At 41.6% G+C, this 20,169-nt stretch overlaps 2 protein-coding genes across 4 annotated transcripts; both read left to right on the top strand.

Moving 5' to 3' along the window:
- The first annotated feature begins 272 nt into the window (after positions 1 to 272).
- On the top strand, positions 273 to 9,829 carry LOC116387966 (long-chain fatty acid transport protein 6). Its single transcript, XM_031855463.1, has 10 exons — positions 273 to 896; positions 2,689 to 2,886; positions 4,298 to 4,456; positions 4,766 to 4,890; positions 5,981 to 6,175; positions 7,218 to 7,308; positions 7,391 to 7,589; positions 8,391 to 8,488; positions 9,346 to 9,476; positions 9,563 to 9,829. Exons 1-10 carry the CDS (start codon positions 419 to 421, stop codon positions 9,737 to 9,739), a joined length of 1,851 nt encoding a protein of 616 aa, XP_031711323.1. The 5' UTR covers positions 273 to 418; the 3' UTR covers positions 9,740 to 9,829.
- A 2,746-nt stretch (positions 9,830 to 12,575) lies between these two features.
- prrc1 (proline-rich coiled-coil 1) lies at positions 12,576 to 20,163 on the top strand. 3 transcript variants are annotated; one of them, XM_031855468.1, is made up of 9 exons: positions 12,576 to 12,664; positions 13,537 to 13,668; positions 14,043 to 14,201; positions 14,404 to 14,549; positions 16,247 to 16,349; positions 16,433 to 16,596; positions 17,161 to 17,264; positions 18,648 to 18,750; positions 19,003 to 20,163. In XM_031855468.1, exons 2-9 carry the CDS (start codon positions 13,575 to 13,577, stop codon positions 19,210 to 19,212), a joined length of 1,083 nt encoding a protein of 360 aa, XP_031711328.1. In that variant the 5' UTR covers positions 12,576 to 12,664; positions 13,537 to 13,574; the 3' UTR covers positions 19,213 to 20,163. The 3 variants fall into 3 exon arrangements, with proteins under 3 accessions (XP_031711328.1, XP_031711326.1, XP_031711327.1); XM_031855466.1 differs by having other exon boundaries at positions 13,830 to 14,201; XM_031855467.1 differs by lacking the exon at positions 12,576 to 12,664 and adding an exon at positions 12,676 to 13,058 and having other exon boundaries at positions 13,830 to 14,201.
- Positions 20,164 to 20,169: the final 6 nt, after the last annotated feature.

Here is a 20,169-nt window from a genome sequence, read left to right as displayed (position 1 = left end):
GTGTGTGTGTGTGTGTGTATGTGTGTGCGTGCGTGCGTGCGTGTGTGTTTTATTAGTTTTATGTATTATAAAAATTATTACATACATTTTTGGTTCATTTCTTTATTTGTTTGTTCATTGACTGACTGACTTATTGAACAAACGTGAAATGTGTCTATCACGTTCACCGGAACGTCGCTTTTATTTTGAAGTCAGCTCTCTCACGCTCTCACAGTAACTCCAAACAACGCGGGGGCGGGGCCACTCTGAGCGTTTTCTGTTGGAGTGGGAGCTCGAGGCTGCACACAGTAGTGCTCATTGGCTGTCATCGCGCTACTGTGGAATTGCATAATGAGTGGGCCACCAGTTTGACCGCAGATTTCTCTAAAGTGTCGGAGCGGTGTTGTGTGGACGCGGGCTGTGGTGTTTTCCCGTTACGATGATCATGGTGGTGTTGAGCAGCGTCCTCGCAGGGCTGCTGGCTGTCGTTCTCTACCAGAGGAGGACTTATCCCTTCTTCTGGGTGGATTTGATTTATTACTTGAAACTTCGGAGCTACGGCAAGACGCTGCGGGCTCGTATGCAGCAAGGGATCGTGACGTACCTCGACTGTTTCCTCCACCAGGTGAAGAAGAACCCGAACAAACCCTTCATCGTCTTCGAAAACCAGACCCTGACGTACCGGGATGTGGACAGGAGAAGTAACCGGTTTGCGAACGCGTTCAGGACGGAGGGCTCTCTGAAACAAGGGGACATTGTTGCTCTGCTGATGTTCAACGAACCGGACTTTATTTGCGTGTGGTTGGGGCTGTGCAAACTGGGCTGCGAAGTGGCCTTTCTCAACGTCAATATTAAAGCCAAGTCTCTGCTTCACTGCTTCCACAGTTGCGGGGCCAGGACGCTTGTTGTCGGCGCAGGTATTGTGCGTTTCCCCCTCACGTAAACGATCAACCCTGCTCACTGGGCTGTGATTAAGAAGCTCGAGTCCGACTACATCATGTCTCATTATGGGGGGTTAAAATAATCACGGACACAGTTTTCTGTAGCTACTCCCCACATAAATGGAAATAGTTTGCACACACACACCAGAAATCTGTTGTCATTATGATACACACAGGACGTTAGACCCACATATGGCTCTAGCAGGGCCGGACAAAGACTTGGGGTCTAGTTAAGGTTCCCAGAATTTGAGCAGCACAGTGTTCTGGGTGGGTTTTCTTCTTATTCAAGTACACGTGTGCGATACAAATGCATAACAAATATTACCTCCATATATACCTTCTATAGTTGAACTTTAATTTATAACAAGTATTTACCATTGGCCCTTTTGTTGCATTCACACCATGTCAGTAGAACGGGAAGAGTTAAGGGAACACTCCCCATTATTTTGACTCCTTCCATCAGATAAATTGAAATGAAAAGAAATACCCCTAAAATGATCATTTGTTTATCAATCCCCCTGTGTCACCTTGTATTCTTGAAGAAAGCGTAGTTTTTCTGTCATACCTCCACAGTGAGCGAAGAATCAAATGAAGGAGAAACGTCTTGTTGAATGAAGTAAATAGTGGCCAAAGCAGCAACACTATATGAAAGCATCTGTTTACAAACTCTCTCACAACTCGTGCAGTATAATCGCACTACTCCTTTTTAAACAGTGAACATACGACTGGATCAGTGAGACTCTGATTATACTGCAAGAGTTGCATGAGAGTGTGTGTACGGCAAAGAGAGGGAGAAAAAAGTTTACAGTACAGTAATTGATCCACAAATGATCATTTTGTCTGAATTAGGTCATGTTCACTGCAGTACGTAGTACTGTAGGTAAATAATCAGAAAGTGAATGTGGAACAATATATAAGATGAAATTGTGTGGAATAAAATGTGAATAAGACAGGGGAGGAAGAAGTACTAAGAAATACCTCAAAAATACCACACTGTAAAAAGGTAGTTTTTTTTTTTTTGTATGTAGTGGTGAAACAATTAGATAAATTGATGAGTCTGTCAACAGAAAACTAATTGGATCAAACCCATTTTGCCGTAACGTAATAATTAGACTAAAGTTGTTTTATGTAAATTACAATGACCAACTTAACCTTGCATGAGCTTGTACCTCTCATATTCTCCAGTTTAACAGAAGTTCACCACACTAGTTTTCCTTTCCTAATTGAAAGTTGAATGAATGGGATGATGCCAGCAGGATCAGTGGGTTATCTGGAGAAAGCCACTGTCGTAACATTGCTATCTATCCTTTATTGTACAGTAAAGGTTGACATATTTCATGTTGGGCCCCCCTATGGAAGTTTCCCCACATGAGAAATGCTATCAGTCGTGCTGATCGTTGACAGGGAGAGAGCGAAGTACCATGCCGGGACTTCTCCGTCAATAAACACGCCCATGCTTGAAGCCCTGAATACGACGATTATGATTATGTTCACTATTTACCTCGCTTCTTTCTGTGTCGTGGTCGGTAAATTATCGTGGAAGGTGTTATGTTGACTCCAACCTCACACACATTATCACATCTGTGTGTAGGGAAGGACAAACTAACAGCTTAGAGTATAATTCAGTCCAGTCCAATACAACACCACAAACTAGCTCTAACATGAGCAGAGTGGAATGAACCGCTCTGCATGTGCTCGTTTGTTTACTGGCTTTGGTTGTGTCTGATGAATTAACAGTGAGACATCCCATTGTGTCTGATTTTTCCAGATTTGGTGCGTTTGGTGGAGGAGGTGTTGCCTGATCTGAAGGACCACATGGCCCTGTGGGTGGTGGATCACACGTCACCTAAGGAATTTAGCACTTTACTCGATAAGGTGGAACACATGTCTGGAGAAAACTTAAGTGATCTTCCCAAAGTTGACATCATGTCGAACTTCCTGTTCATTTTTACTTCAGGCACCACAGGTACTGCATGAGTGTTGTTTTCTTCAGTTATTACATATTCATTTACAACACTGCACATAGCCTGTCACAATAATAACTGTTGTTGGGTGATATATTGTCCCAGAATTAATTTCCATTAACAATATTATTGGTCATTTTAAGACCATTTAAAACCACTGATATTGATAATATAACTTATCTATAACTTATAAAACTATTGACATATAAGACATTGGAATTTGAATGTGAAAAATATGAAAATAACCACACAGCAAAAGAAAATATAAAAATACAGTCTTGGGCTCCGTCCCATATATCGCCTGCCAATATTGTATAAATGTTCAAGGTCATGTCCATATATCGTGCAATAAGTCGTTAATGTAAAAATTATCATGGTCATGTAGCTACATATAACGTACGGTAAGTCGACAATGTGCAAATATTTGAGGTCATGTCAATAAATCGTCATCAGATAAAGAAATATCGTGACAGACCTAAATGCGCCAAAATCCCAGCGTAGAGACATTCTAACTATAGAAAAACAATAGAGGAAGTGCTGCTTGGACCTGACAGAAGTTGACAAAACAATCTCATCACAAGGTCCATTTAGTAGCTGTTCTGGAGCTTTCAATAGCGTCACATGATCTTTTTCAGCAGGTGGAGTATTCATGATATTATATTATATTAACATTATACTTGTTCAAATGACCTGTAAGATGAAGCAGCAGATGAGGATGATCATGTAATATGCATAGTATATGTATCTATAGATATAGATATATATACACGCAATATATTTTTAACTTTTTATACGATCAAAATGTGCATATTTACTGTAAATATATATATTTCATTCAAATTGCAGCATCTCTACAACCTGTGGGATGAATATATTCTACAGATCTTAAAGGCCACAGTCTTGAATCAATTACCAACAATACTGAAATACTTACAAAATATTAACAAATACAATGAAAAACTGTAAATTGAGATTGACTTGATTGTAGTGGCTGACTTATTAGTCAAAGTGAGATCTATGCATTTTTAGTTCAACTTAAGTCATTTGGCCTTGTGCAACAACATATTCTAGCCATGTGGAACATTGGTCAGTTGTTCCGCCACGTTGGTCCAGACTGAAATATCTAAACGGAAATTGGATGGATTTCCATTTAAAGTTGTTGTAGACAAACATTCATGTTCCCCTCAGGATCAAATGTAATAACTTTGCTGATCCTCTGGTGTTTGATCCAGGGCAACCATCCTCTTTGAATTTGTTTACTGTTTATGGCAGTTTGGCCATACACTGATTTAAAAAAAAAATAAATAAATAAAAACAATTAAAAAAAAACTGGTATAAAATGCAGTTAGTGCTTAAATATGTTTGTGATGACTCCATCAAGTGTCTTCAGTGACTGCTGCCGTTCTCCTTCAGGTCTCTCTAAGGCAGCCCGTGTAGGTCATATGAAAGCCATTGGGAGCATGGCCTTCCTTCATATGTGTGGAGCCACGTCCGATGACGTCATCTACATCACTCTCCCTCTTTACCACATGTCCGCGTCCCTGTTGGGGATCGGAGGTTGCATACACCTCGGTGAGAACAGTACTTTGTGACAAATGTACACAATTCCTGGAAGATTTGTTGTTTATATTCAGTACATTGTAAGTTTCTGGAGCAAGCGCTGGAGGAAACCAACATCCTTTTGATTGGCCTATAAGGAATTGTCACTTCCTCACATACCGGGAGAAAAGGCTGAAACAAAGCAGAGGAAATGTGTCACTCCAGCTCCAGCTATAAATACTTTGTATTGACATTGTTAGTCATGTCATAAGTTTTTGGCACTATATTGTCTTGCACTGTTTGCCCTGCCGTTTTCTCTCTACCTCCTCCTTTGGATCACAGGTGCAACGTGTGTGTTGAAAAAGAAGTTTTCTGCCAGTCAGTTTTGGAAGGACTGTGTGAAACACAATGTGACGGTGGTGCAGTACATAGGAGAGCTCTGTCGATACCTGTTCAGCCATCCCGCGGTAAGACTGCCAACATTCGAATCAAAGCCCATCTTGTAAGATTTGACTACTAGATGTTTAAAGACACAGCAGCTGCCGTGTTCATTGCAACTAATGATAATGATATTGTGATCGCATTGGGTGGTACAAATCTTTTTTTTTTTCTATCAGTAGAGGGGCTGGGTGGGGTGGCAGCTAAAGGTAAGGTCTGGAAGTCACTGAAACAATTCAACTTCAGAGGACCATGAGGTGGGTGGATGTAACCTTATGAAGCTTTGGGGCTTACTTCCTATTTGTGCCACACACAAAAAGAATAACATGTTCATTGCCCCAAACCATCACCCCCCCCCCCCCCCCCCCCCCCCCCCTCTCAAAAAAAAAGTGTCAGGTGACATCTGGTGGTTTGCAGAAATTGCAGCTTTTTGCAAAAGCAGTACAACACCTTGCTGATTTTAGAGTTTCAATCTCATATGTGCGCAATAAAAGTCCAAGAAGGTGAAATTTGTATGTAGTAATGTTCTTGTTCAGTTAAAGAAATGCTTCAATATGTCCAAATTAGAGTTGTTCCGATACCAGTAACGGAAATGCCTCCCATACAGCCTACACTGCTGCATATGGGGTCTATGCACCCATCCATTTCTTTCTAGTCTTACTCACCATATTTGACTATTTATTTTCCCTCTTCTTATCCCAACATGTGTCACTTGACTTGCGCATCAGATAGTTTAGCATCAAAAGTAAAAAATAAAAATAAAAACTTTCAATTCATTGATACATTGGCACAACAATTGAAAATATTGTGCTTCATGGGGTGAAAAGAGTGTTGGTGCCTTGGTATTGTGTGTCCATCAACAAGGAATCTAAAGCTTTCTATTACTAGATAGCTTTAGACTTGTTAAAAGTATTTTTTTACTTTTACAATCTCCGTACAGTTTCCCCATTGCTTCCAGTCTGTCCATGTCTGTACAGGACACACACACATTCATGTGATATAAATCTTTGCATGTTACTCTGGAAGAGCCCGTACATAAGCATATTTCCCAAGAGGTAGGACTGTTCCTTTAAAAACGTTAAACGCTGTTTCTTAATCCACGTCTCATCCTGCCTCCAGGTTCCAGAGGAGAGGACTCACCGTGTTCGGCTGGCGGCAGGAAGTGGTCTCAGGTCAGATGTTTGGAGGGAGTTTGTCCAACGCTTCGGTAGGATCAAGATCAGAGAGGGTTACGGCTTGACTGAGGCCAGCATCGGCTTCCTCAACTACACCGATGAGGTCGGACCAATCGGGAGGGCGAGCTATTTCAACAAGGTCAGGCATCACACAGTTAGGGACGTTTTCTCTGGACCTTGCCACACTGTATTCCATTAGATCTTGTAATTTTGGAGATGCAACCAAATTTAGATGCATTGTCATATTGGCAACATTTCATCCCCATTTACAAAGGTAGTTGTTCAGTGTTTTACTCGTACTAGGGACTAACAGTTGGAGAATGATAATAAAGCCACTTGATATTTTGTCTTGTGATTAGAAAAAGTCCATAACCTACATGCTTTGCTAAAAAGATATTGCAGTCCCATCCAGATGTTATTTGGGCATCAATAGACTTTTTTTCTACTTTGGCTCCTACACAGCCCTGATGATTTCAAAAGGATGCTTTGTGAACGAAGTTGATGAGAGCGCAGGGAATGGACCCAAACCGTAGAGCTGCGAGCCATAAGACCCAAACAAATATGAAACATACACTAATAAGTATACAGTTGACAATGACTCTAACAATAAGTAAGGTCAACATATATAACATTGTAGGAAAATGTTACAAAACGTAAGTACTAGTATTTCAAAATGGAGAAGTGACAAGGATTCAAGGTTCATTTATTGTCATTATGCAAGGACAAGGATACTCAATGAAATTCAGTTGTAGCCCATTTATAACACAACAAACACAACAAAACAAGTAGTACATTCCAGTTGTGCATTTATTTAAATTTTCATCATAAGGAACGTAAACAGCATCAACAGAAACAATCCTCTGGTCAGACAATATGGCCGACATCTTCACATTAAAAACTCTACATGTGGAAAACATCGTCCATCAACTCTGACTGTTTGAGCACCAAGCATCAAGATGTAGACACAGAGTCCTCCTCCTCTGGTCCCACCCCATAAATATCTGAAATATGAAATGCATTGTACAGATCACTGAATATGGATGCAGTAAGATGAAATTAATATAAAGACGTTGCTGACTGTATGGCGTATAACAATGATTTAGTGAAGCCTATTAGTCAGACGGTCACTGCTAAATCAGTTGCTCATCAAGTCACAACTGTTGTCGTTTCCTCCCTTGCAGCTTGCTATGCCCTTTGAGCTCCTGAGATATGATCCACAAACATACGAGCCAGTCCGCACCGACTCTGGAAGATGCATACGAGCACCAATAGGTAAGTGAATAACATGACAAGTCCTTTATGATATGAAAGGCTGTAGTTCATAGCTGAATGCACTTCCTGTTTCCATGCACAGGAGAGGCAGGGATCCTGGTATCTCCTCTGACTGCTATGAACCAGTTCTTGGGTTACGCTGGGAACCAGGTCCAGTCTGAGAAGAAGCTGCTCAGGGCCGTGTTTAAAGCTGGGGATGTCTATTTCAACACAGGGGACCTCCTGCTCCACGATGACAGGGGCTTTCTTTACTTCCGTGACCGAATCGGAGACACCTTCAGGTGCCGTTACTGTCTGTAGCATGTAAGACTGTGCTAATGCAACCTTGCAAGGGAAGTTGTATTTCATTTAGAAAGCTTGTTGAGAACGAGGATACACAACTGAAATCTTTAGTTGGTATCTTATTCAATAGAAACCCTTTACCAGTGTTGTGAAACATCCAACACACTGTCAACACCAAACATGCTCCAGCTGTTACCGATGCTCTCGCCAAAGCCATTGAAAAGAAACAGAGATTTTGCCATGCGGAACAGGTTAAAATCTGCCTCAATTGGTTAGTTTGTTTGTGTTATTGTGTAACTTCAGTGTTTCAAAGGGTTAGTTCTGAATCACCTTTAAGGTAAAAAAAAAAACAGTGTGTCAATGGAGTCTATTGGCTTTTGCGAGAGGATCGATGGATACGATGGCTTCAGTTTCGAAAATATTCAAAATTGAGTGCATACAAAGGATATTGAGTGTTGAGTAAACCAGCATCTCCCGTGCTCTGCAAGTTAAAAAATAATCTGAAAATAGCCCAACAGTATATAAAATGTGATATGAGCACAATGTGAAAGGGGTCGCTCATAGTGATGGACCTACAGAGAATTGTCACCTGAGTCAGCAGTTCCCCACAGATTTACAGAGCTTTATAGTGAGTTCAGCTCGTTGTTTAGCTGTCAGGCTGCAACTTTACTCATTTGGTTCACTCTTCACTTATTGTTATTATTGACATACTGTATTATGTCAATGTTCATAATTGTTTCCTATGCCCCATCAAAATGAATTATTGCAGGATTAACTGCATCTAACCTCTTGTCCTGCAGGTGGAAAGGAGAGAACGTATCCACCACAGAGGTGTCAGAGGTTTTAGGTCTTCTTGATTTTATCCAGGAGGCCAACATCTACGGAGTCACCATCCCAGGTCTGTGGAATCTGTGTTCATCGCACACCAACTCCCTGTTTCTGTGGTTTCATACCAGTGAGACAGTGACCAAGTTAAGCCACATTTCTCGCTGTAAGGTCCCAAGATCATAAATAGACAACATACTTGTTGACCCTTTTTTAAAAGCCATTTCTGGCCTTTAGTTTTGTTCAGCTATCATCAGCACTTCACCCTCACAACCTGGGTCAGTTTGGAGGAATTTGACAACAGTGATGATGTGCTTAAAACAACGAAGCATTTTGATGCAGCTCTCTGATTCACTCCTCTGACGGACTTCTTCTCCATAGCAGCGCCACATGAAGCTCATGAGTATTATAGTATGCAGAGCTATCCACCAAGCTGATGTAAACAAACAAAAAGGTTTCTCAGAAAGGTGTCTTTGGCGAGAGCATACTGTACATAACGGCCTCAGTTCCCTGTCGGGAACCTAGACAGTATAGCTGTCTCACGGCAACGTAAACCGGCGACTTAAACTGATATTGATTTTTTTTTTTTTGGTGTCTAAAATACATTTTACTTCCGTCCCCGTCCACAGCAGTACATTGCTTTGCTCCAGTGCTCGTACTGGTTCTTGCTTCTCTAAACTACATCTACTGTAGGTAATAATACACTGACGATGGATGAGTACCCCACTTCAAAACACCCAACCTACCCTTTTAACAGAAGCCTTTATATAGCAGGGTACATTATTCAGGAGACCACTGTTATTATGTTGAGAAATACCAACAGTGCCTTCTACTTTGCAAATGTAGCGTTTGTAAAGTATGACTTTTCCCAAATCAGTGTGTGACTCTTTTCCAATGTGTGTGTGTGTGTGTGTGTGTGTGTGTGCGCAGGATATGAAGGTCGGGCAGGTATGGCTGCAATCGTCTTAAAACAGGATCACAAATTAGATGGAACAAAACTTTACAACCATTTAATAAAAACACTTCCTGCATACGCCTGGCCGTGGTTTCTCAGAGTACAGGTAGGTCATGCAGCTATTCATTACCTGCCGTTTGTATTTTGAAGTGTAAAGTGTTGCTCATCTGTATCCCTGCCCTGTGTTTTTAGACCTCTCTGGATGTGACGGAGACCTTCAAGCAGCAGAAGGTGAAGCTGGTCCAGGAGGGTTTTAATCCGGATGTCGCCAAGGATCTTCTGTATTTCTTAGATGTCTCTCAGAAGGACTATATTCCTCTGACTGCATGTCTGTATCACGACATTGTGACTGGAAAGATCAATTTATAAACACTCACCATTCATGGTAAATGGACTGTACTTGTAGAGCGCTTTTCTAGTCTTCCCACCACTTAAAGCTCTTTAACACTACATGTCATTATTCACCCATTCATACTCATTGATACACTGATGACAGGGGCTACCATGCAAGGTGCCACCTTCCCATCAGGACTATCTAACATTCATACAACATTCGCACACTGTAGGCACAGCTACAGGAGCAATTTGGGGTTAAGTGTCTTGCCCAAGGACACATCGACATGCTGCAACCGATCCTCTGATCGAAGGACGACCCTGCTCTCAACTGAGCCGCAGTCGCAGTGTTTTTTGCATAACTCTCACAGGGAAGGCAAAAAGTCACCACAGCAATGACTTTAGGGAAGCCGGAGGGTTTTCCACTGCACCTGCAGGCTTCCGGCAGGCTACACTCTGTTTATTTGCTTGGATGCGAGGATGGAGCAGAAAAAGATCCACTGGGAGAATCTGCGATCCTGCTTTCGGTTTGAAGGACGAATTTGAAATATCGTTTTGATTGATTTTCGAATAACAATCCAAATCGTGACAGCTCAAATAAACACAATCCATTTTGTAACCGTTTGTCACTTAGAACCCTGTTTGAGATCAGTGCCACAGTGAGGAGTCCCCAACTGTTTTATACTGCAACCTTAAAAACACAGCTGTATCTACCCTCTCCTCAAGGTTTGCATTGGTCAAGGAGATGGTTTTATCTTTTTCAATGATTCAACCATGACAGATAACAGCTCTAAGCATCAGCTCTTTGCGAATGTAGATAACAAGTGACTATATTTAGTTTATTGTGTTATAAATAAGGAAAGAGGATTTAAATGTTTTTGGACCAAACTTGCAAAAGTGGATTCTTACTTGTACTTGGTCAGTGTGCCTTTATTGACCTCAACTCCAGAGAGAAGCAGGTTTTATTACAAACAGCTCTTTATTTCTACTTTTCTGTTTTATAAGAAGCCTTTCTGTGTTCTGGTCTACTAAAGTTTGAATTATCCGTTGATGCAAACTCAACTCTTACGTGTTTACATTTTGTTAAGTTCAGTACTATTTATCATATATACATTTTCACACCATAGGTCCATCAGTCATGACATGTAACCACTCTGATGCTCTCACTTTCTCTTTTTAACAGAAATGTTTTTTTAATACCTATTTCCACCGTAACTGTTTTTATGATCACTGGTTTGTTACTGTCATTAGACCTCAACGCTACCTGTACGTTTCACAATAAAGAACAATGTGCATGTTGAAATTCTTACCGAATTTATCCCTAACGTCTGGATATAATGATTTGACAAGTTAATTTATGATTTTCTATGGTATTTTTCACAAGCCATCAGGGCAGGAATTCAGATCAAATGTATGCATTATGGGGGAAAGAAATACATAATTTTTTGACATTGTGTCAGATGATGTCCCATATGTGAGTGGGTTTCCCTGCCTGGTGACAGTACACTCCGTGTGCAGTTGTGGTTCTGGGCAGTTGTCATATATACATACGCACAAATATACATACACACACACACACCGGCGATCAAAGATTCCAAGTTTGGAATTGCCTGCCACAAATGATGGATTGGCTCACAATCTGTCTGAGAGGACAAGAAGAGTGTCAAGAGTGATAACTGATATTTAAAAAAATTTAATATTGATATGTTAATAATAAAATAATAAACATATTGTGTAAAAACAATCCTGCCAGCCGCTCTTAAAGTCTGGTTACAGACTCTCTCTCCACCATAGACTTGTATTTAGACTTAAATTAGTTTGCCAAAAATGTAACAAAATGCACAATAAACAAAGTTAAATATGTGAATTATTTTGGCCACGATAATAAAAAATCTGATATTGTGAGGTGGGGATGACATCACTGTTGTTGTATTATGTAATTAATATTACTTTTTTTGTTTTTATGCAAGAATTCATAACTGCCTCTTCAATGCCTGACGGAAATTGAGTTTTCTTCGAAGAATGGGTTAGATACATTAATACGTCTTAAGTATAAAGGAGCATGAAAGTATGAATTATATCTAAGTTGAAAGAGATAACAGAATTAAGAATGAAACTGTCCACACATGAAACTGTCCACATAAAAGCGTTATGTTAAAAACTTTTAATCGTTATGAAAAAAAATCACTGTACACACAACAAAGTTGATACACTCCAACCTGGTGGAAAGGTTTTTTTCTTTTTTGGATATGAATATTTTACCACCTTGTGGTAAGTAATTATTCAGTTGAATCTGGATATCTATGTATATTTGTTGATAGAACAGTAAAATCAGATACTGTAAACAATATCCATAATAGAAATGATAATATTTTTCTATTAATGCAAATTTTATCGGACAGATGGATTGCTGTATATGAATTTGATATTTAGACAAAAATGAAATAAACTTCTGATCATGGCACATCTTATGTCTGTAAAATATGAATCCTTTTTATGCACATTATTGCCCCGAATAAACAAAATGTCTTTTTAACTTCACAAATATGTTATTTGTCAATAGTCTCTGATGAATTATGTCCAGATCTGAAGCTGGTTGTTGTTGTATTTTGTGGTGGGAACTATGACACTGCTTTTTCGGAACTAAAATCAAGCAAATGTAATGCTAAGCTAATATGATCATACATTTCTTTATTATACATATGCTTATAGGTCATATATATACTTATAGGTCTGTATCGACTCAAATAGCCCGGCACACGGGACAGCTCGCGGCCTTCGGTGGTCACGTGGTTTGGGTTTCAACAGGTCCGCAAAGCGCTCTGGCCCTTTAAGAGGCTCAGGTCCGGGCGCTCCCGGTGATGGGAGGAGTCAACTGTCGAGCAGACGTGGCAACACATGACGTCATCAAAAAGGGTCGGTGGTTTGTTCATGGAAGTGCAGAGCCAGTACTGCTAGCAGGTGAGTGGCCAAGATACTTCTCCTACTTGTCAAAAGAGAGGCGTGATATTCACTGCTGCTTGCTGCTGGATAATTAGATACAAATGTAACATTACACGTCAATTTTCCTATACCTACGTCTCTCTTTTGCTAGAGCCAAGTGTGTTTGTAGACGTGTAACGTTACAACCGCAGCGCGCGCTACGTTTGAGGAAGCTAGCTAACGCAGAATTAAGTCCAAAACAGTTTGATGTGGCGTCGCTTATGAACACTGTCAGATACAGGGTGAAGCGACACTTCTAGAACGTCTCAGTTAGATAGGCCCACCACTGTGTGAAACGAAGGTAGCGTTAACCCAGGACAGCTTGATACAGAGCTGCGAACACTGAACAAAAAGTTGGATCCAGTTGAACCAGGTGAGTGACGTGGTTGTTTCAATGCGACCGGATGAACTGTGTCTGCATATGTGTGTCCCCAATTCATATTTCAATGCGACCTACCTGATCGTTTATAACAAGCGGCTAAATTCTTCCCAATTAAAGTTTACCGTTATTCTCACTGCACGGCTCTTTCATTTTTCATTCAAATACATTGCACACATTTTTGTAGTAATATTTAGTATATCCAAGTCTCTTCTGTATAGATTTGATTTGATTTCAGATATATTCTACATATTTTTTATAGTATATAGTAGTATTCATATGGTATTTTAAAGTTGTATTTTATTATAATTTTCTTCTCTTCTATAATTATCTTTATTGATTTTTGTATGTACTTTTTTAATTTATTTTACTATTTTTATGTTATGCACCAAGACAACAAAGCCAATTCCTTGTATGTGAAATCTACTACTCTACAATAATCCTGATTCTGATTCATCACATTTTATTGCAGCTATATTGTGGGCTGAAGTGTAGTACAAGGCAGAGAAGATGATGGAAGAAAGTGGGATTGAGACTACACCTCCTGCCAGCCCTACACCTCTGACTGTGGCGGCGACAGTCAGTGCCCCTCCAATGACCAAAGGTAAGACCTGATCCATGAGGTGTTGCTATGTGAGCAGAGTGTACCAGAGGGGTTTACTACGAAGCACGTTGGACAGAGACATGGACGACCTGAACTGCACATTGAACTGTTGACAAAAGAGCCAGTGAGAAGAGTCTCTGAGGTGTAACTTTGTGTTCCAGGTCTGTCCAGCCCTCTGTCCCTTCCTGGCACCATCGGTTGCCCCTCGGTCTCCACCGCTCTGGCCCCTGTTCCTTCCCTCCCTGCGTTCAGCAGCCCCCTAGCCGCACACCCCTCACTGTCCTCCCACTTCCCTCCTTCCTCCACCCTTGCCTCCCCCTTCACGAGCAGCTCTCACTTTCCTCCTTCCATCTCCCCCTCTCTGCCTCCCCTAGCCTCCTCCATTGGACCTCCTCCCCTGTCGGCCCCTCCCTCGGGCCCACCTATGTCCACCTTCTCCATGAGTGCAGGATATGACATCACGCGGGGCCATGCCGGTCGAACGCCACAGACTCCATTGATGCCAACATTCTCCGGTCCTACCGCCATGCCAGGTAAGAGCTTGTCTTCTTCTGTAACACACATGAAGCAAGATTACCAGTTAAGCTAGTCTTACTCAGTCAATCAGTGTGTTTTCAAAACAGGTATTCCAATATATATAAATATATAGTTATATAATACGTACACACACACGCGGTACAATTATATTTGTTACGTAGGTAAAAAAAAAAAAAAAATGCAAACTATATCTTCCAGGTGTAGTGCCAAACCCCATGGTGCAGCAGCCAGCCATGACAGGAGGATTTGATACGGGATCTCCCATCACTTTCCCCATGGAGCCGGAGGACCCCAGGGGGCCTGAACACACCAACACTGGTGGAGGCATCTGGGGCTTTTTCAAGGTAATGCCGCTCCAATCAAGAGGGGTTTGACATAACTTTAAAGCCCTTTGCAGACCGGAGGGTGTGGGCGCTACGCCTCCGCGACGACGCTGTCAGCATTATCAGCTGTAACCAGATTACCACATGCACAGAGGGAGAGTGACTTCATTACATCACTCCACTATATCCTTACATAGCTAATAGTTGTTAGTGGCTACCATAGATGACGTGATGCTAGGGCTGCACAATTAATCAAATTTTAATCACGATCACGATTTTGGCTGCCACGATTAAATGAGCATGATCGTCAGCGATATTGACGTTTAAAATGCGTGCTCTGCTACATATAAAATCAAGCGCTTCCTCAACTAACAGTCAGCCGACCACCAGGGGGAGAACGAGATGGGAGGTGTCATGTGCGCACCCTGCAGACTCTGCTGTTAGTAGAAGAGTAGAGAGACAGACAACAGAACAGAGAGCAGACGGTCACGGGTGTCGTGTGAAAGGTCAATCAAATGTCAGGAGCAGAAGGCGAGGAGCTAGCCCCTCGAAAAGGATCATCATCCGTTGTCTGGAAGTTTTTTGGATTTAGGGCAAGTGATGTTAACCAAGAACAAATCATATGCACAGAGTGCGTTAGAGTTGTGTCTGCGCCGCATAGCAATACAACTAACTTGTTCAACCACCTGAAAAATCACCACAGTACGACGAATGCATTAAGGCCAAAGCTAACGTTACCTCACTGAATCTCCGTCCATGGCCAACGTCAACCCAGAAAACCATAACAGCGACCCTGCATAGCGCAACAGCGTATCCATCCACCTCCCAAAGACACGCTGAAATAACGGATGCAATCGCATTTCATTTGGCCAAAGACATGTGTCCAATAAATACTGTGAGCAACACATATTTATTTTTAGTTAGCCCTTTATTTTGGGTAAAAATGTTATTTATATTTTGCTTCAGGTGAATAAGAACCGTATAAGTTTTATTTTGATGTAAAGACGTGTACATTAGCTGGAATGTAGCACAACATGGAAGTGAAAGCAATGCTCTGTTGATTTAATTTTGGGTAAAAAGTGTTGATACTATTTTATTTATATTTTCCTTCTATGAGATGCACTGTGATAAGGGCAGTCTGATACAAAGATTTGTACATTAGCCAGAATGTAGCACAACAATGGAAGTGGAAGCAGTGTTCTTGTTCATTTAAACGTGAGTGCAATAAAAAGATGTTGTCCCTAAAATTAATGAATAATCGTGATCGCAATATTGATCAAAATAATCGCGATTATGAATTTGGCCATAATTGTGCAGCCCTACGTGACGCCACCCATTGGTTTGTGGACTGATGTTTTGAAGCAGCAGGTACTGCCTAGGCAGGGATGGTCCTGTTGCAGATGAACCCCATAGGACATCATGTCCTGCAGCAGGTCGTTAGTACACACATTTTACTGATCGGTGGGGCAGGAGAGAAAGAGAGAGGACGGTCTATTCTTATACACATTTATTTTACAAAGCCACGAACAAGTGCATGTTGCATAATATATCACCTTTTAAAAGAAATAGAAACTATTAGACGTGATGTGAGCTGTGTGAAAATGCGATTGACCTGAATGAATGTGTCCCAGTAGCACTAACTATGAGATGTTTCATCAGTCGGGGCCCAGCACAGTGCTCTGACCGTCGTGTCCTGTGTTTTGTCTGCGTGTCCTCAGGGAGTAGCAGGTAACCCTGTGGTGAAGACGGTCCTGGACAAAACCAAGCACTCTGTGGAGTCCATGATCACCACTCTGGATCCCGGCATGGCTCCATACATCAGTGAGTCGGCCTGCTCTCTCCTCACCACTGCATTACCCTCATGATGAAAAATGCTGATGCACGTTTGTATTGTTGCTCTCCAGAGTCTGGCGGGGACATCGACATTGTGGTGACTTCAGATAAGGAGGTCAATGTGGAGGCAGTCAGAGATGCCTTCCAGGAGGTTTTTGGGATGGCCTTGGTCACCGGAGAGCCCGGTCAGTCCAACATCGCCCCGCAGCCTGTGGGCTACGCAGCCGGTGTCAAGGTCAGTTCACTGCTGCTTCTCCAACCTGCTTTTTAATGAATACAACGTTGTGCATTAAAGTAACAGAGAATGCAGAAGTCCATTTTCTTACAGGATCATTTTTCATTATACTTTTCCTTCGTACTCATCAGTTCTGCACAAAATGTTGGAAATGATTCCGCATGGTGTATGCTCATTTCTATTTTAGATTTCGAGAATTCAGTCATAATAGTACCAGAAAAAGATCATGATATTTTGAGAATAGTCGTAATTTGAAGAGAAAATGTTCGTTCTGCTTTATCCAGAGACGCTCCCAAACAGGGCGAGGTGTCCGTGTGTTCTGTGCAACAGATTCTTCACATCTGAGAAACTGCAACCAAAAAATTGTTTATCAAAATTCCATAGTTAACAGTTAACTATTAAATTAATCAACTAAGTGTTTCAGCCATAGACTTCCATTGGCTCACGATTACAGTTTTCTGTTCTAAATATTGAAAGAAGTACAAGTCCACTTTTTGAGGACGACAGTGTTGCATAGAGGAATCACGTGTGTGTGTGTGTGCGTGTGCGTGTGCGTGTGCGCAGGGGGCTCAGGAGCGCATCGACAGCCTGCGTCGAGCCGGTGTGATCCACGAGAAGCAGCCAGTGGTCTCTTTGGAAAACTTCATCGCTGAGCTGTTTTCCGACAGGTAAGAACAAAACCTCTGACACACACACACGGCCATGTCTATAATGCATTATGAACATACTTATAATGCATTAAATCTACTTAAAGCACTAAGTAATGATAGTTGTAAGCACTCGTAAATATCCACACCGCTTTATAACAATAATCATAACACATTATCAAGCCTTTTACAATGACGTATACGGTCAAGTATAATATTACTTCATAACTGCTGATCAATCTTTTGATCATTTATTGTAATGTGAATATAAGTCACTCTAAGTGGTCATTGTTGCTTTAACCCTCTGAACCCCAAACACACCACCAGGTTCTGGAGGGTCTGCTGCTGCCAGAACACTGCCAAATGAAAAAAATCATCCTCTGCACGTATATTTTGTGATGCCGTTTGCGCTGTTGAAAACATAACTGTAATACAAGCGTTTTTGAATTGGAAGCACCCAAAACTGAAGTAGCACTCTGTAGTTCTTCCAGGAAGAAAAAACCCCGGAGACACGGAGAACATCGGTAACGCCCGCTGGTGTCTTTCACACTACATCCCTAAAGCTTAGTTTATACTCTCTGTAGTAAAGCGAGAAAACAACATCATCACGGCCTGGGCGTCGTGCCTAAAGGGTCCGCAAGTAGTCGAGGCACTTTGTTGTGCAATTCTGAATTTTACAATTTTAAGTTTACAGGATATTCTTTATAATGCTTGTGCTACTTGACTTGTTTCTTTACAGGGCTTGTATAAAGGCGATAAAGTAGTCCATTAATATGAGTTTACAGATACTTACAATCCCTCCTCGACATTGTGGAGGATGGTTTGTGGCGTTTTGCCGGCTACACTCGTCTTTTTGCTTCTAGAGTAGAAACGCCTTCATACATGCTCGGATCTGCAGAGGCTCACACTACTGCGCCAAGCGAGAGTATGAACAAAGCTCTGATAGATAAATAGAGATAAGATTAAATCTTCTCTTTAACTTGACAATGGCCACTTTATAGTGACTTATAATCAGCTTGTAATATATTATATCTGCTAATACCTCAGGAATTGTATTAGATGCCGTCATATCGATGGATATAATGAACTGCTCCTCCATAAAGGGAGACAAAATATAATTATATGCACCCTATTTTGCACTCCTTCAGTGTTTTGTTGTTTAGCTAAAATAAAGAACCGTTAATATGACTACTGAGGGTGAAATGCAAAGAAAAACTCTTGATGTGATACAGAGCCATGTGTTCACACTGCAGATGTAGGCCGAGCATTGGAAGTTTCAGAGAATAGTTGTCCATGCAGCAGCTCTGAATGGCCCATGGATCAAATCTATTCAGTGGGAGGAAATGATGATGAATGCAGACATTTAAAAGCAGCCAATTTTCAGAATCCTTTTGTTGTATCAAGGTGGTTTGACATCGGCTGTCTGATCTTGGAGGACCCCGGTCACAGCATTCACATTGAGGTCTTCACTCAGGCAACTCCTCTGGCTCTGGATCATGTCCAGCAGGTACAGATCAGCACTGTGTCTCACTTCAATAACCTAATGTCTCTATTATTATTATTATTATTATTATTATTATTATAATAATAATAATAATAATAATAATAGGGTTGTTATTGGGGAACAGTCTCAGATTTCCAGCAAAAAGTCAAAAATATTTTGAGAGTTTTTCAACCACTGTAGTTGCAGCTTAGTTTTCCTCAATATCACTCACCTCCAGCAACTCACCCCACTGTTTGTGTTTCCTCTGCTGTGCAGGCTCAGTCCTTGACCCCTCCTGACTACAGCCTGCGCTGGTCAGGTCTCATTGTTACAGTGGGCGAGGTTCTGGAGCGCAGCGTACCCAACATCAACAGAACAGACTGGCACCGGGCCGTGACGGGCATGACCCAGCGGCAAATGATCCAGAGCGCTGCCAAAGCTCTGGCTGGACTCTACAAACAGCAGCTGCCACCCAGGACTGTGTGAGGCTGACTGGTTCCAGTGTCGGTCACGTACTGGGAGGAGGTGGAGACGCGCCGGAGGAAGAAACCAGCTGATGGGACAGCAGGGTTCCTCGTGTCTCCCCATGCATCCTCCGTCTGCCCTTGCAGGGCAAAGCCAAATGCACATTTCTTTTGAAGATGTTACCGTTTCTGCTCACAGATGTTTCCTGACATTCCAACATGTCAGCAGGGTTAAGGCCGTCAGATATCAGGTCAATACTCACCTACTCAGGCTTCAAAGAACGAACTAATCATCTCGTCACCCTCTCTAAAAGATTACACATCGTGTAACATTCATGTGATATTCATATCGACAACCTTAACACACCTAGTTTTCTCCTTTTTGTTTCTGAACGCTCATGGTTATTGTAGAGACTATTACATGGACTGTGTTCTATATACTAGAGGTCATCACAGATCCAACAGTTTACTACTAATTCTACAGACCTGAACACAGAGAGAACACCAACACTTGTAGAGACGTGTAGAAAAACACCCTCACCCAATTACTCTGAATATAATGTGGACCGGGCCTTAGGTTGGCCCATGGATACTAGGTACTGACCTGTGACGTCCTCATTATATTCTGTAAGGCCCCGATTCCACCGAGAAACCTGTCGCCTGCAGAACCATTGTTTTTCTATTGACCTGGCGTGTGCTCCTCTCTCGCGCCTAGCGTTTTAAGAATGTAAGTATTTTAAACTTTTCAGCTCAGAGTCGCAGTGCACGTTAATGTCACACTTGGCCCAGGCAGCCAATAATATCGAGCAAGAGGCGGGCTTTACTACTTTACCACTGCCTTCCTGTTTTGATGCCGGTAGATTCTATAGGAACAGACAAATGCAGATGGAAGGTTGATATTAATGTTTTTTTTTTTTGTTTTTTTATTTACAGTGAATTGTATAATTCTTCCCCTCTCCTCATACAACAGCAAGAGCTC

Source organism: Anarrhichthys ocellatus, unplaced genomic scaffold, assembly GCF_004355925.1.
Source record: "Anarrhichthys ocellatus isolate YVR2014 unplaced genomic scaffold, GSC_Weel_1.0 scaffold16, whole genome shotgun sequence".
In the NCBI taxonomy this organism is placed as follows: Eukaryota; Metazoa; Chordata; class Actinopteri; order Perciformes; family Anarhichadidae; genus Anarrhichthys; species Anarrhichthys ocellatus.
Note: the sequence above shows the minus strand (reverse complement) of the source record. Positions and strands in the feature narration are given on the sequence as shown.